This window comes from Labeo rohita, chromosome 19 (genome assembly GCF_022985175.1).
Source record: "Labeo rohita strain BAU-BD-2019 chromosome 19, IGBB_LRoh.1.0, whole genome shotgun sequence".
Taxonomy (NCBI): domain Eukaryota; kingdom Metazoa; phylum Chordata; class Actinopteri; order Cypriniformes; family Cyprinidae; genus Labeo; species Labeo rohita.
The window spans coordinates 27,938,590-27,956,670 of NC_066887.1; the positions used below are offsets into that span (position 1 = coordinate 27,938,590).

General features: G+C 34.5%; 2 protein-coding genes across 3 annotated transcripts; both read left to right on the forward strand.

The window, feature by feature from the left end:
* Window positions 1-529: 529 nt before the first annotated feature.
* Window positions 530-14,212, forward strand: oscp1a (organic solute carrier partner 1a). 2 transcript variants are annotated; one of them, XM_051137518.1, is made up of 12 exons: window positions 530-744; window positions 1,246-1,275; window positions 1,500-1,654; window positions 2,741-2,908; window positions 3,152-3,232; window positions 3,420-3,523; window positions 3,710-3,838; window positions 3,959-4,028; window positions 4,272-4,417; window positions 10,798-10,858; window positions 11,281-11,402; window positions 13,963-14,212. In XM_051137518.1, the coding sequence occupies exons 1-11, from the start codon at window positions 633-635 to the stop codon at window positions 11,398-11,400; spliced, it is 1,176 nt and encodes a 391-aa protein (XP_050993475.1). In that variant the 5' UTR covers window positions 530-632; the 3' UTR covers window positions 11,401-11,402; window positions 13,963-14,212. The 2 variants fall into 2 exon arrangements, with proteins under 2 accessions (XP_050993475.1, XP_050993476.1); XM_051137519.1 differs by lacking the exon at window positions 13,963-14,212 and having other exon boundaries at window positions 11,281-11,436.
* Window positions 12,499-16,643, forward strand: lsm10 (LSM10, U7 small nuclear RNA associated). Its single transcript, XM_051137520.1, has 2 exons — window positions 12,499-12,638; window positions 15,912-16,643. Exon 2 carries the CDS (start codon window positions 15,918-15,920, stop codon window positions 16,278-16,280), a length of 363 nt encoding a protein of 120 aa, XP_050993477.1. The 5' UTR covers window positions 12,499-12,638; window positions 15,912-15,917; the 3' UTR covers window positions 16,281-16,643.
* The last annotated feature ends 1,438 nt before the right edge of the window (window positions 16,644-18,081 follow it).

Here is an 18,081-nt window from a genome sequence, read left to right on the forward strand (position 1 = left end):
TGTATCTATTCTAACAAATGCATTAATGGAAAGCTTAGCTTTCAGGTGATAAATCTCATCTACTTTTCAAAAGAATTACCTTTATGACTGGTTTTGTGGTCCAGGGTCACATTTATTTATTCAAAATGTTAGCCAAAAATTTGCATTTGAAATGTTCGAATGTTACTCCTTTATTTATAAATAAAGGAGTAACATTCGAACATTTCAAATGCAAATTTGCAAATTAGGCCTATGTTTTTTCATAACTGGATAAAAACGTAAATAAATACATCAAAACATCAATCAATTATATATATATGTTTACAATTATATCTGCTGTCTCCAAAATTAATTAACAGAGTATTAACTGAATGAAAAAAACGATATATTGATTGAATAAATGAATAATACAATAGGATAAGTATGTTAATACTTAATCCATCCGACGCGCGCGTCTGTAATGACAGGTGTGTGAGCGCGCCCGCAGGAGCAGCGGGTCAGCGTGGCATTATGTGACATCATAATGCCCCGTTAGAAGCGGCGTATGGCAAAAGAAAATGAACTTGAAAAAAAACGCCAACTGCAGCAACTAGTTTGTGTGATTTCTGAAAGAAGTGAACCGCTAATAAAAACGTACAATAACTCTTTTCATCATGTCTCAACGAACTCTTCCTTTGCTCATCATAAACCTCGGAGGAGAAATGATCTACATTCTGGATCAGCGTCTCAGAGCGCAGGATGAAAACGATGATAAAACTCAGAGAGGTAACAACAGTAGTTTCGACCCCAGTAGATACAATAGCTGCCTAACTATCGGAATGCTGCTTTAGTACGCAGCCAACAACTAGTGCACCAAAATAGCCTTACACCTTCACGTGTTTTTTGTTTTATGTAAGTATTATGAAGCAACATTTACAAGTATCCTATCGATTGTCAGCCTTCTTATTCCCATTATGTCATTAATCATTCATGTTTGCCCTATTTTGGTAGTATTTAGTAAGTTACTTAAAAGGCTAATCTATCTGTCTATATTTATTATTTTAAATATAATTTAAAGTAGATATATGTATAATGTAAATACAGTTCGATGTGATCTCAGCTGCTGTCAAAAGGTAATTTGTGTAACTGACAGATTTGTGTACCTTGCCTAATTTTCAATTACACTAAACCACATCGTGTCTTAAGAATAATTTCAAGGGAATTGCTTGAACTTGCTCAGATGTAACAGGAATTTGGCCTGATCGCAGGTTAATTTCTCTGTTGCAGGTCGCTGGACAGATGCTGACAGGAAAAGAGGTAGTTTTTCATGGCCATACTAAAATACAAGTCATTCAAAAAATAAGATTCACACTTTAAGGCCTTAATTTCATAATCAAACCCATAATTGACTACTGTACAAATTCGTTTTTGAAGTTTCGAAAACTTCAGTATCTGCTGTCTTTCTGTGGGATATTTAAGATTTGACTCCTGCCTCAATGTTTCTCTTTTTCTCACTTTTCTTTCCCATGTTCTTTCTGTAGTTATGAATGATATAGTGGGCACTATGTTTAATAAGGCTTTTCTAGAGGAGCTCTTGAGGCCGCAGGATCTGTACTCCCACCGAGCCCTGCGGACAGTTTTGACACGGATAGCACACGCCTCTATTATGCGTCTAAACCTGGCCAGCATGGATAAGGTATGGACTCACCCTCTCCCCAGTCAAAAACAATTGTGAATTACATTTTTCTTTTTTTTTTTTTTTTTTGCATTGATTTTTCTTATAGTGTCTTATAGAGTAATTAAATACACAGAATAAACTTTTAAATTATTATATTACTAACAGAATTCCAACAGCTTGCATTGCTTCTTACACTTAAGTCAAATAAATGTGTGAACTTAAAATGTCCATTTGCCATGACTAAAAGCAGTAGTTCATGCAAAACTGAAAATCTGCTGAAAATGTATTCAGCTTTAGGCCATTCAAGGTTTAGATGAGTTTGTTTTGTTCATCTGAACAGATCTGGAAAAAATGTATCATTACATCACTTGTCTTGTGAAGTGAAAAGCTACCTGTTTGTAAGAAACAAATCCATCAGTAAGTTGTTTAAACTTAAAACTGTCACTGTGGGCCAAAAAGAGTACGTAATCAAAAAATAACAATTCCTCCTCTGTTGTCCTCTCCTGTCAAAATCTCCAAATCTGTTTCAATTAACAAATAAACTCATCTACATGATATTCTGTGAGTGATTACATTTTCAGCTAATTTTCTGTCATGATCAACAGGTTATTAAATGTTACCAAAAAAAAAAAAAAGATGCAATTATATTACGTTTCATGACCCAGGGCGTGCTGGGAAAATGCTGAATGGAACTGAACCATAAATGTTCAACAACAACAAAAAATGCAGTGTGGTGACTCAAATGAAAACAAATCAGAGAAAATGGATTAAAAACAACAAAATGCAATACCTGTGTTTCTAAACATTGTACATCTGAATATTAAGTAAACAAAAAAATCTATTTCTTAGCATTATTTGGTTAATCTATGAAGCATTAACATTTTCTAATGTAAAACAGATATAAAACAGTGCTACTTCTACTTGTTCCAACCTGGATAAAATGACTTAAATGTAGTCTGTTACATTCAGTCATATTAAATAAGATTTCTACAAACAAAACCAGTTAAGTTAGACCGCATATAGCACCATGTGGCACAAAAACGTTCACAATCTATATTTACTACCAAGTTCCTGTTTAAATTTGTGTTGTTGCCTTCATTGTAGCTGTACGATTTGATGACTATGGCCTTTAAGTATCAGATCGCTCTGTGTCCACGTCCACAAGATTTACTGCTCATCACCTTCAACCACATGGACACCATCAAGGAACTGGTTAAGGATAATCCCAGCCTCGTTAACCAGATCAACGAAGCTCAGAGGCAGCTTATTGAGGTAAAAGCCCACTGTCGCCCACCAAGAACTAGTTTGCTTTTAGTTTCTAAAGGTGGTGTAAACATCTTGTTTCATCATGTGTAAAAATATATAAATAGACCTTCTTAAGAACTGTTTTAAAGATTAATTTTCTTGTTGCTGTGGAGTCATTAAATCTAAAATGTATCAAGTTGTTTTTCTGTGCCAATGTTATTACTATTTCTTTTGCACACTTGCCAAATTGAAAAAGCACCTCTTTCTAAGGTATACACACCCATATCTGATGGTGAGTTTCAACTGATCCGACATACTCTGCTGGTTCTCTTTCAAGATATGCAAATCAGGGTAAGCGGTTTGTTTATACAAGCTTATAGTCATTACTGTTTGAAATGGATCGCAGCCAGATCATAAGCTTGTATGCAAATCATTACAAAGACATGACGTCTTTTGTAAAAACATTTAAGCCTAGTCATCCTGATGCAGTCGTAGTGACACTTACTGATTTAATTTCTGTCATCTGTTCTTTAATAAGGTCTCGATTTTCTTGAAAGAAAATATCCAGAACCCAAATGGCCATTTTGTGCTGCAGACCTCAGGGCCAGTGCCTTACGGATTTGAGGTTCCTGGTTTAATCAGGTAAAGCAGATGAAGGTCAGAGGTCACAGGCAGCATCCTTATATTTTTATAGTGAGTTCTTCATCAGTTTTTCACTGGAAAAGAGGCTTTATGGAAATAAGATCACCTTTTGTTCAGTCATACACACCCATACGCAAACAGTCGCTTTGTTCCTTCAGAATTCCATTAAACGTTCTCGTCTCACAGGTGGTTTAATGCTAAAGGCAGAGAGGTGAGGAGGACAAGGTTTCCTAGTGGGGGAAGCTACGTAAGTGCTGTACGCCAGGGTTCATTTGACCTCTCTGGAGACAGGGTCACACTTTTGGGCACTAACATGTAAATATCAAAATTTATATTTAGGAATTTTAAATGCATTTTTAAATTCCGATATTGTACAAATGTAAATAGAATGTAGTATTATGTAGCATATGTGAAGCTCTGTTGACCTCTGTACAGGTACAGCACACCCTCACCTGAAGAAATGGATCCATCAACCACCTCTAAAAGCCAAAGGAAAGCAAAGCAGGTACACCCTCACTGCAGGCATCATGCAAGATTCCAAGGGTACAGCTCATGTTGATGAAAAAAACTGAACAACAACACTAACAAAACTAACTAGGCTTAAATTTAATACTGATATAATATTACATCATGTAATACTAATATTATATTGATAACATTTAGATTTATTGGCATTTTATCTTTGCAACTCACTGCTCTATGGGTGTCATTGTGGTTTTCTGTGACTATCTGAATATGTTGTGGACAGGCAGACACAATGCCCAATCCTCTGGCCAAAGAGGAACTCAACCTGCTCGCTAAACTGATGGGTGGAATGGAAGTGCAGAAACTCTCGAATGTGGACGCTGCTTTCAAAGTGAACCTGTTAGCCTTAGATCAGGAGGAGGAGGGCATGTAAGCATTACTAATCCAGACATAATCTTCCACACGCCACACACACCTCGAAGGCGTGCTTGATTTTCTGTGGTGCTTTTATGTTGCTTCTTCATCTTTTTTTTGAAGCTATTATTTTATACAAATAATACATGAAATAAGTAACATTTTATTTTTAGTATATACTTAAATATATATATATACACACAGGTATACACCGGTATGTGCCAAAAAATTAGAATATCAAGGGAAAGTCCATTTATTTCAATAATTTGTCTAAAAAAGTGAAACTTGTATGTTATATTAGTTCACTACACACCAAGTGAAATATTTCAAGCCTTTATTTGTTTCAATTTTAATGATTATGGATTAAAGATAAAAAAAAAAAAAACAAATCCAGTATTTCACAAAATTAGAATATCATGACAAAGTTCAACATTGTAGGCTCCCTGTGTCCCAGTCTAGTCAGCTAATTAACGCAAAACACCTGCAAAGGTTTCCTCAGCCTTTAAATTGTCTCAGTCTGGCTTAAGCCGGGCTCACACTACAGGACTTTTTAAATCCTAACCGATTATGAAATCTGGTTGCAGCGCACACATAAGGGGAATCGTTGCAGATTATCTTTCCTGAAATCTTAAACATGCACATGCACTACAAGATTTGAAAATTCTGGCACATCACACACTACAAGATATTATTAAGATTATCATGACGGAGGGAGCGCCTCACGTGATGTTACGCAACAGATTGCCATTTCAGCAACTAATGTTTACAAATGCTTTTTTTTTTTTTTTTTTTTTTTTTTTTTTTTAAATGTTAGTTAACTGTTATATGATTTAACTGTTTTATATCTATAGATTTTACTTTAGGCAGATTGTGATATATTTAACGAAGAAAAAATGCTCCAAACGTTTTTCTAAATTAACTTAATAAAAAAACGAAACGAAACATATTCACTTTGCAATTACATACAAAACTGAACTATTTTAATTGCTAAATCAGTAGTATAAGCCGTTTTAGGAGAAGGGGAAAAAAGATGGTCGGACTCGGGCCGGATGGAGCATTGCTTTCCTTGCTCCATGCGGTTGTGGTATGTTTTCAACATATTATACAAACAGTGTTACTACAAAAAAATAAGAAGCAGTTTGCTCCATCTCCACTATCCAATGGACCGTACAGCGGCTGTTTTGCGGTCGCGCATTGGCTGTGGTGAAAGTACTGACGCAATCATAGCCGTGATCATCCCGATTTAAAATCCTGGATATCAAACATGATTGATATGATTGGGGCAGCCCTGATTTGTGTGAGAGCAGATCGGGAGGTGCAAGATTCGATTTCGAAGATCGGTTTTGTAATATGGGGTTCACCGATAAACGCCGCAGTCTTGTGGTTGTTTTGAGAATTGCCCGCATTTAGCGCGCCGGAGGGGAGACCCGACAACAACGGCGTGCAAAGGTAAAGCATAGCCTACTTTCTTGCTTTGCTGTAATTAGTCAACTTTATTTAATATAACAGCCATTAATGCTCATATTAGATGTGATAGATAAATGCCTGATATGTAACTAGTTTATGCAGCTTGACTCTAAGAAATAGAGACGAACTTACAGTCACGTAAATTTATTTAAGTCCTGTCCCAATAAACATAATTTTGCCTGAATTAAATAATATACAGCCATGAATTAGCACATGCTGGAAATGAAAGCGCTGAATTTAATTCTCTCTCTGTTGTATGTTCATTATAGTCTTATGAAGTCACATATAAGCTTAAACCGTCATAAGAAATAGCTCGAACTCACTCACTTAATAATCCTTGCCTTAAATAAAATCTATAGATATAGGTCTAAAAGAGTTAAAGTATAAAGCAATGTTAGTTTCAATGTTAAACTTGGATAAATGTGCGCTATTAGGCACATACCCAATGGTTTGTGAGGAGAGTGGAAGCTAAAGCTGCTTACAGGACACGGAGGCGCCAGCGCGATCACTAAAAACATTTCTTTCAGTGGAAACTATTTAATTATTCCGTCATTTTTGCTCATAAAGGTAGAGTAATACATCATTCGGAACTGTAAAGGGTCTACTTTTATTTGTCTGTACTCACAATATCAACAAAACGTTGCAAATGGTGCTTGTATAAAACAATCATTATGCGCTTTCTGTTGTCTCAACAGGAGCGCTTCACAAAAATAAATCGACACTCAGCGAATACAAACCGCACAGACATGATAAATATACCTATAAAAAGCTCAAAATTATTACTTAACGAAATAGATCAAATCGAAAACAAAAACTCTTTCATTATGTAATCTGTAATGATGCTTTTTAAAGGCGCGTCCAAAGAGAAGATGGCGAGTCCGGATCGGCATTCTTTCCTGAAATCAAAACACTAGTTTATTAATAAATCCCTTAAAAAACTAACAAATCTCCTTACTATTTTCCCCTCGACACATTCATGGTAATTACGAATCTCTTCCCGCTGCGTTGAAGGCGCGCTCGCTGCTGCTGCTGATGGAGACGCTAAACGCCTTCCGAGCCGGTCTCAAAAGTGAAAGCGTTTTGTGTTGTGTTTTGTGTTGTTTTCACCAGCGCGGAATTGTTTCATCACCATAAATTGTGGATGTCAAAAGTATAAAAATAAGACGAAGCATAAAACAGACCCGAAGCCCGGGCCTCGTCTGAGCTATGACGTGAATATTGGCCCGAAGCCCGGCCCTAAGGACGTAAAAAAGTCGGGGCCCATCGGGCTCGGGGTGAAATGCAGGGCTCTAAGTTCACTCACCGGGTTGATGCTCCGCATGTAACTTTTAACAAAATTCACTTGTTTAAAACACCCTCAATTATATTATCATGTACTTTACAACCATTATTTTTCTAATACACTTCTAAATATGTAGAACCCTATGGAAATTATATTATCTTTAACAGCGATCACAGTTTGAGTATACTTCTATGTAAATGCATAGATAAACCGTGCTGTCAGCAGGCATTTCAGAATAGAACGACGAAAACAATATTAGTAATTCTGATATAACATGCCAGTTGAGAAATACAATAAAATACGATGTTTTATGTGTTATGTTTGTTTGTTATATGCTAATTTTCAACACTTTGTAGGATGACTTAAAGGAGGAAAAACCAAAGTGAAGTATGGACTTACTTTACTCAGTCACTAATTTACTTTATAACAGTAAATAAATATCGGTTCTGCATATCGGTTATCTGGCACATAATTATGCAAATAATCGGTATCGGTATCGGTAATAAAAAAATCAATATCGGTCGATCACTAATTGACACCCTCCATAAGGAAGAAAAGTCTCAAAAGGCAATTGCAAAAGAAGCTGGATGCTCACAGAGCACAGTATCGAAGTATATTAAAAGAACCGTATGTAAGAAATTTATTTCAGTTAATCATAAAATGGCCCTGACATGTCACTAGACATTAAGAAATCATGTTTATTTCAAATACTTATATCAGTGACAACAGTGGTCCGGCCAGGATATTGTCATTTAAAAGTGAAAGTTGCAGCCCTCAACTGATGTTGATGTTGTCATGTTGTGTTTTGGTCTGAGGCGCCACCCTCCAGCTATCTACCAATCACGAAGTCAGTAGAGTTTCGTCATCCGGGTTGCCAGCTCTGCTCTAGTTACAGCTGCAGCTACGAACGTGTCGGATAAAACATGTATAAAGTTACGAAACCTAAAAGACCTCGTTATGAATCCGAAGTACGTCGTGACAAAGTCCGAAATAAAACAAGGATTTGTATAGGAGATGCCTTTGACAGATGGAGACGGCTGAAAACGGAGAAGAATTTTGTTGGTATAGGCTAAAAGCCCCGTGCTTCCGTACACAGTGGATTTTCCACGGTCGCCCGTGCTAAATGTGTTCATAAAAAGCTTTATATCGCACCACTAGCACGGTATGAAAACAATCTATGTTCCGACTGAAATGTGGTATTACAGTACATCTTTACGAAATATTTGGCTAATCGCCTTTAGTAAATTTTTGCGACACATAATTACTTCGCAAAACATCTCTTGTAAAGCATAAACATAAGTAACAGAAGAAAATAAAACTTATTGTGTAGGACTCGTCACTTGCCATTGGAAGCTCCTTGTAGCAGCCTACGTTCCTGCGGAATCCTGCAGCTTAGCTGGCAACCTCGAGTCAGGGGGGAGGGGGAGGGGATACGGGTTCTACAGTATTTTGAAAGTGATTGCAGTACCAGTTTTGGCCACAATCCTACATACGGTTCCTTTAACAGAGTGTTAAGAGGAAGGGAAAAATGTGGCCGGAAAAGGTGCACAAGTGACAGGGATGACCGTAGCCTTGAGAGGATTGTCAAGCAACGGTGGTTCAGAAATCTGGGGGAGCTCAATAAGGAGTGGACTGAGGCTGGTGTCAGTGCATCAAGAACCACCACATACAGACGTCTGCATGACATGGGCTACAGCTGTAGAATTCCATGCATCAAGCCACTCCTGAACCAAAAACAACATCAGAAGCGTCTGTGCTGGTCTAAGGAGAAAAAGTACTGGTCTGTTGCCCAGTGGTCCCAAGTCCTGTTTTCAGATGAAAGCAAATTTTGCATTTCATTTGGAAATCAAGGTCCCAGAGTCTGGAGGAAGACTGGAGAGGCACAAAGGTCAAGCTGCTTAAAGTCCAGTGTGAAGTTTCCACAGTCAGTGATGGTTTGGGGAGACATGTCATCTGCTGGTGTGGGTCCATTGTCTTTTATCAAGTCCACAGTCAGCGCAGCTGTCTACCAGGAAATTTTAGAGCACTTCATGCTTCCTGCTGCCAACAAGCTTTTTGGAGATGATGATTTTATTTTCCAGCAGGATTTGGCACCTGCCCACAAAGCCAAAACTGCCAGTACCTGGTTTAATAGCCATGGAATAACTGTACTTGAGTGGCCGGGAAACTCGCCTGACTTAAACCCCATTAAAAATCTATGGGGTATTGTCAAAAGGAAGATGAGGGAACAGAGACCCTGAAATGCAGACAAGCTGAAGCCCAATATCAAAGCAACTTGGGAACCATAACACCTCAACTGTGTCAAAGGTTGATCACCTCCATGCCACGCCGCCTTGATGCTGTAATTAGTGCAAAAGGAGGCCCAACAAAGTACTGACGACATAATACAGTACATTAACACACTTTTCAGAAGGCCAACATGTGTTTAAGATCCTTTTTTTATTGGTCACATGAAATATTCTAATTTTGTGAAATAATGGATTTGTTTTTTGTTTTTTTTTGTCTTTAATCCATAATCATCAAAATTGAAACAAATAAAGGCTTGAAATATTTCACTTTGTGTGTGGTGAACTAATATAACATACAAGTTTCACTATTTGAAACAAATTATTGAAATAAATGGACTTTCCCTCGATTATTTGGCACATACCTGTGTGTGTGTATATATATATATATATATATATATATACACAATAAACTAGTGTTGCTAGGCATTGTTTCTGTAGCATGAGCCCCAATATTGATAAATCTTTATATGTGAATGTGAATTACCATATACCGAATTTAAAGAATTCTCTTCTGCTCACCAAGCCTGCATTTATTTGATCCAAAATACGGCGAAAACAGTAATATTGTGAAAAACAATTTACGATTTAAAATAACTGCTTTCTATTTTAATATATTTTAAAATGTAATTTATTCCTGTGATCAAAGCTAAATTTCATTACTCCAGTCTTCAGTGTCACATGAGCCTTCAGAAACTATTCTAATATGCTGATTTCCTGTTCCAGAAACATTTTTATTATTATCAATATTCAAAACTGTTGAGTGCATTTTTTCAGGATTCTTTGATGAACAGAAAGATCCAAACATCAGCAGATTGAGAAAAAAAGTATAGAAATTAATGCTTTTATTTAGCAAGTAATGATAAAGACATATATAATGCTACAAAAGTTTTAAAATATATTCAAATAGGAAAAATATTTCTAAATTGTACTGTTTTTTGCTCTACTTTGGATTAAATAAATACAGGCTTGATGAGCAGAAGAGACTTTAAAAAACATTAAAAGTCTTACTGTTCAAAAACTTTTGACTGGTCATGTGTTTTTTCTATCGGCTGTTTAGACTCAGAACTAGCAATGCCAAATTCATAGGTCTGAAATTGTTTGCGAATCAGTTTTTATTCATTAGGACAGTGGTTTCTCACAGCAAAATTGTACCAGGATATTTTATAAGAAAACAAAAACAGTGCAGGGTGAGGTGGATATTTACTTACAATCTAATGTAGAATAAAACTTGTAAATGTTTTACGAGTATAAAGAAATTTTGTCAGGTGAACTGTTTTAGTTTACAGAAGGTCAGATTGAAAATCACAGGTAAAAATATTTGGCACTATAAATAACCAATCTCTCAAAATGTTTTTCAGTGGAATTTCAGAAGGAACGGAGCATCAGTCATCTAGAGTCATCAACATACAAGCCACACAGGTGCTTTGGAAATCTGCTCATGTCATCTTCTTGTTTTATTGCTACTAGTAAAATCTACCGTCATTTACTAAGCAACACCAGCATTGCTCCAGGTCAAGCTTCACTTTTTGGCATATGATTTTAATTCCATTCAAATATAAGTTATCAAAAAGTTAACACCTAAAGACACAACCACACATTTGTCCCTGCTAATTCAGGATTGTTTTGAGTTTGCAGTAATCTTTGTGTTCACGGCCCAAGACAATTACTTTAATAAGTATGTACTGAGTTTGTGGTAATGTCAAACCACATCAGTATTTATTTTTTTAACATTAGTGACGCACTCATAGGTGTACTCATAATTTATTAACACCAAAATATAAGCTTCTGCAAATGCCTCAATATAAATCGCTTTTTAAACATGTTTACCTTTGTATTCTCAGGATCAGCTGGCCAGTACTGAGTTGGCACGCATAGCAGGAGAATTTGATGAAGGGGGAATCCCAACAGAGGGACTGGGAAACAAGGGGGATGACTTGCTGGCCATGATGGATGAGCTCTAAAGGTCAGTGACTGTAGACTGTGAGTTAGGAAACATGTGGTAGGTCTGAAAGGTTACAGAAAATATGGTAAGTTTAGAAATGTCTGGCATATACACTCAAAAACATGATTAAAAACAAGCTGGAAGCAAAATCACACTGTAAGGTATTGGGTTTATGATTTATGATATGATGTTTTAAACTTTAAACCAGTTAAAAAAAATGTTTGAAAAAAATGTTGAAAACTGAAAAACTGAGTTTGTCTTTATAAAAAAAACACATCATGCCTATAATGTCAGTTAGGAATGTCTTATTTAATTATCTGTTTATTCAGTTTCACTGCAGCAAAACGAAAGTCAAGCATTTTGAGTTCACTGGAAGCGTTTTATTCTGCTGCCAGAAAACCACACCAACATACATTCAGACAAGTGTCAACAACATCACTTTGTTTCAATATAGTGTGTTTTCACAACGCGTCATCAATCTGCCATATTGGCGGCACTGAACTGGTTTAGACAGCATATATTAGCAGAACAACGTATTCAGTAGGCCATTAACCGTACAGTCCATGCTGCTGTTTACATCCGAGTATCACCAGTATAGCCGCACATTCGGGTAAATGAACAAATCGTGACGTAAACGCAAACCCTCTAAATATATTTTTAATGATACTGCGTACAATACATTTTTAAGTACAAAAATTTAAGTACGTAACACAAATAATGGTCTTAAAAAATGTATACAAATAATTAGCTAAGTCAAAGACTATAGAATTGCTACAGTTAAAGCACAAGTTATATTTAGCATTTTTACGGTTTCATTCTTTAATAATTGTTTTACTGTTTAGATTAAGCACAAAAGCCATTATATAACATATAATACATGTTAAATACTGATATGTTGCTTTTTAATGTTGACAGTATTTCATATCAAACATAGCTATTCTCAAATCAACAGCAGATGCCTATTGTGACAACGTGCCCCGCTACAGTGGACCTAATTGTTTTCTTCTTAAACAACAGCTGAAATTGCTGACTTTCAAAAATAAACGTACCCTAAGAAATAGTCACTGGAAAAAGTATGACAGCGAGCCCTAGTTTCTCCCATGATGTTCTTTATCCAACTCGCTAGAGGGAGCGCGAGCGATTATTAATCCGGTACGTCTTGATGACGTCATTCTCATCTGCGACTTAAGCGCGGCGCTCGAAACCATTCAGGATGTAAACATGATGTTTTGAGCGTGTTAGACGACATAAAGGAAGGTAATGAACTTATTTTGTATTTCAGCTTGGACTAATGAGTGATTCTGGCTTCAGAGTTGGGTCTTTGTAAACTCGAGTGCCTTAATATCGACGTTAAAGATGAAGTTGCAGGAAAGCTTAGTATGTGTAAACGTCTTTTGGCGATTTGTGACTAGTATCGTTTTCGGTGAATCTAGTAACTAATGTTATTCGTTAAATACTTCACTCGATGCCTGTACTTTTCTACCAGTACGTAACTGCATATAAATAGACACAATATACATGTAGAGAGAGAGAGAGTGATTATGAAAGTGATATATATATATATACACACTACTGTTCAAAAGTTTGGGGTCAGTAAGACTTGTAATAGTCTTTAAAGAAGTCTCTTATGCTCATCAAGGCTGCATTTATTTGATTAAAAATATAGAAAAAAAGAGTAATATTGCAAAATGTTTTTACAATATAAAATAATGTTTTTTATTTTAACATATTTTAAAATAGAATTTATTCCTGTGATGAAAAGCTGAATTTTTATCAGCTGTTACTCCAGTCTTAAGTGTCACATGATCCTTCAGAAATCATTCTAATATGCAGATTTATTATTAGAATGATCAATGTTGGATAATATCAACAGCTGTGCTGCCAAATATTTTTTGGAACCTGTAATTTTTTTTTTCAGGATTCTTTCATGAATAACAAGTTTAAAAAGTACAGTGTTTATTCAAAATATAAATATTTTATAACAATGTAAATTAGTTATTATTAACTTTTAATAAACTTTTAATTATTAACTTAATACATCCTTGGTGAATAAAAGTATTAATTTCTTAAAAAAAACAAAAACAAAAAAACAATAAAAATGTACTGACCCCAAACATTTGAACGGTAGTGTGTATATATATATATATATATAAATGGAATGCCATTCAGGAAATAATTATATTTATAATATGAAGTTTGAATATATGGAATGACACTATATAGAATGAAAGTCAGAATATATATAGAATCAAAGTCTGAATACATATAGAATCAAAGTCTGTATATATGGAAGGAAAGTATGAATATATATTGAACGAAACTCAGAATATATGGAATGTAAGTCTGAATATATGGAATAAAATTCTGAATGTATGTGGAAGTGTGAATATATGCAAAGAAAGTGCAAATTAAACAATTCTCACTGAGTAATGTATAGCTTGCTTTATCCTCATTATCAGAGCAATTGGCTTTTGAGTTGTGATTCATTTAAAATGTTGGCTAAACAAAACATTTTTAGTGGGGTAACAAATTACGTTAAGTTGAAACAACTTTTTGAAAGATGTTTTTTTTTTTTTTACAGTGCAGTTTGGAGTCACATCATCTTGAGGATCATATTTCCATTATTGCATCAGATTTCCTTCAATAGCTACAAATGTTTTTCCATAAATTCAGACATTCATTTTATATATTCATACATTTATTCCATATATTCAGTCTTTTATTCTGTATATTCAGACTTTGATTCTATATATATTCTGACTTTCATTCCATATATTCAGACATTCATTTTATATATTCAGACTTTCATTCCAAATATTCTGACTTTCATTCTATATATTCAGACTTTCATTCCATATATTCAGACATTCATTTTATATATTCATACTTTCTTTCCATATATTCGGAATTTTATTCCATATATTCAGACTTTCATTTCATATACTCAGATTTTCATTATATATATATATATATATATATTATATATATTCAGAGTCTTGTTCCACATACTCAAACTTCATATTATAAATATAATTATTTCCTGAACGGCATGCCATAATATATATATATATATATATATATATATATATATATATATATATACTATTTAAAATGTTTTCTAAATGTAATTTATTCCTGCAATTTGCTGATTTTTTTTTAGCATCATCACTCCAGTCAAATGATCCATTAGAAATCATTTTAATATTCTGATTTTCTGTTAATTTTTTATTTATTATTATTATTATTATTATTATTTTTTGAAAACAGCTGAGTAGAATTTTACAGGTTACAGTCTTTGATGAATAAAAAAAAGTTCAGAAGAACAGCATTTTGATCAATTAAAAGCACCCTTGCTAAATAATAGTATTAAATTCTATCATTTCTTTCCCATAAGAACATAAACACATATATACTGACTCCAAGCTTTTGAATAGTATAGTGTATAATGTTACTAAAGCTTTTTAGCTTTTTTATTTTTTATTTTAAGCTTTTTATTTATCTTTGGATCTTTCTGTTCATCAGAGAATCCTGAAAAATGTATTCAGTTGTTTAAGGTTTTGGTAATAATAATAATAATAATAATAATCATAATAATATAATGTTTCTAGAACAGCAAATCGGCATATAAGAGGATCATGTGACACTGAGGACTGGAGTAATGATGCTGAAAATTTAGATTTGATCACAGGAATAAATTCGATTTTAAAACGTATTCAAACAGAAATCAGTTATTTTAAATAGTCTAAATATTTCACAATATCACTGCTACATATATATATATATATATATATATATATATATAATTTGCAAACATTTTTCAAATTTTAACAAATTTGTAAATCTGGATTTAAAAAAAAAAAATCTGCATTCCAAGGAATAACAATCAAACTGCAGCTGGGTTGTTTTGATTAAATGACAACTAAAAAAATACAGCTAAGTAACACAATAAAACATGATAACACAATAAAAATGGAAAAAAAAACCTTAATTGTTTTTGCAAAAGAAGCCTTTATATATATATATATATGTATGTATAAAATGCAACTTATGTGTGTCTTACATGTGTTATGTTTTTGTACTTTAAATTGTCTTTACATACTTCTATTATAGATGTTATTTATAAGATAAATACATCACATCCATGTTTTTATGTGGCCTAAACGTTTATTTGTTTACTTTATTTGACATTATTTTATATTTTGGATTTCACCTTGTTAGACAACACAGCTAATTTGCATATTCACCATGCTGTGTGTCTGTCAGCAGAGCCTCTCAGAAACCTGTAATTATCATTTATTATGTGCAAGTGTGCACATGCTTCAAAACATTTAAATAGAAGTGTAATACAATTCATGATTTATGGGCTCCCTTTTTAAAATGAATTGGCAGATACTCACTAGTGTGCTTTTCATCATGATTTTCATCTTGTTATCATAAAAGAACTAGAAAGTACAAAAAGTGGTTCATAAAGTACTCGCACTGTAAGACAAATAACATTTGTCTGATTGTTAATGACTTCTCTGTGCACAGGTGAGCATGGATGTGAGCCATTCAATTCGTGAGCGCACCATCGCCGAGAACAGTCTGGTGATTCTCCTGCAGGGTCTGCATGGCCAGGTGACCACCGTCGACCTGCGAGATGAGAGCACGGCAAGGGGACGCGTTATTAACGTGGATGCGTTCATGAACATCCGCTTGGAGAAGGTTGTGTACAGGGACAGACGTGGACGCGTGTCCAGTATGGACGACTTGTTCATCACAGGCCGTAATGTGCGTTACGTGCACATCCCAGACCACATGAACATTATAGAGACAATAGAGACGCAGCTCGCCAAAATACACCGCGTGCGAAACTTTGGAGCAAGCGGTGGACGCAAAGAATACTCCAAGAAAAAATAGTTTTTATGAGCAGATAATGTCTTGCAAATATATGGTTTTGTAATGCACACTATCATTTTCCATTAAAATAATGCAATGATGGATCTCTTAATCACAATAATTATGTTTATATGCAAATATTAGTGCTTTGTGCAATTCAAAACACTGTTTACAGTGATATGATGTTCTGTTAATGTTTTTTATTGCAAAAGTTTCATAAGATCAGGATTGGTGATAATTTCAGATGACCATATAAATAAATAACAGAACATTACCGATTGCCCATGCAAAAATAAAGTGTACTTGAATGCAATTGCAAAAGTACACTAAATACCACTGATATTTAAATAGATTTTTAGTACATTGAAATAAAGTGTAATACTGCAAAGAGGCCTTTTGTTAGTGTATTTTTTAAAAGTGTGCTTTGAATTATTTAAAAATTAGTTCAGTGTTAGTACACTAACTTTTATATACACTGCCCTCCAAAAGTTTTGCCTAGAAAAGTGGGGATTTGGACAATATTGGCATGAATCCTTTTTAATTTGTGATAATTTTGCACTGATAAGGGACAACACAAACTATGAAAACATATTTTATTACATAAACAGTTTATACTATTTAGTTTATATAGAACAAATATCAAAATATCCACCATTAGCAGCTATTACAGCTCTGCATAATTTAGGCCTAAATTCATTGTATTCTAAACTTAATTGGCAATCACTTGTTGAAGCTATTAAGGTGTGCTGACCCAAAAATCTTTTAAAAACCTGGGCCAAGTTTAAACCAGTAACCAGGCATCACAGCTGGCAAAGGGGCATGTCTGACTTTGACGTGTATATATTGGCATTATTATGTAATCAAAATGAAAATTATTATTGCTGGTCTTCAATGATAATGTCAAGTTACTTTAATGTATTTGCACCAAAAAATTATAAGGATTTATGTTTATATACTCCAAAACCACACTTTGCCAGCGGTGTTTCCAAACTTTCCAAACATCGTAAGAACAGACTTCGAGATATTTAGCATCACTTACATCACTTGCTCACCAACGGATCCTCTGCAATGAATGGGTGCCGTCAGAATGAAAGTCCAAACAGCTGATGAAAACATAATCTATAAGTAATCCACACAACTCCAGTCCATCAGTCTAGTCCTTGTAAAACAAAAAGCTGCATGTCTGTAAGAGACAAATCCAACATTAAGACGTTATAACTTGAAATCGTTGCTTCCAGTTACATATAAGTGTATGAAGTGTCCATGAAGTGAAAAAGTTGCCCTGTTGTCCTCTCACATAAAAATCCACCAACATATTTGTGGACTGTTTTTCAACTGCTTAATCTGTGCACATTTCTCCCCTGATTCAGATTGCAATATTATAGATAGAGGACTTGTTTATTTAGCCAGAAGCAGCGGTTTGAAGTTAAAAACATCTTGTTTCACATTCAAAATTTAGTTTAAACCATTCCTTTAAGCAGAGCCTTCAAATTAGACTAACAAACAGAAGGAATTCAAAAGCTTTTGTCTGCTAAATGGTCTCATTCTTCTGTTTTTGTCTCAGTTTGTGGCCTATGTGGCAAGAGACTTCACATCTTATTTTGGAACAATATTATTTTGCTTCCAGAATGCTACATATGTTTTGGCATTGCGTATGAGGATGTAAGGTTTTCAGTGACCACATAATCATCATCTTTGCAATGACTCAAACCTCATTCCTGTCCGGACACAGGAATATTCTGGTAAACAAAACACATTGCACAACATGAAAATTACAAATGCTGCTTATGAAAAAACTTGAATCCCAATTAAGAAAGGGTTT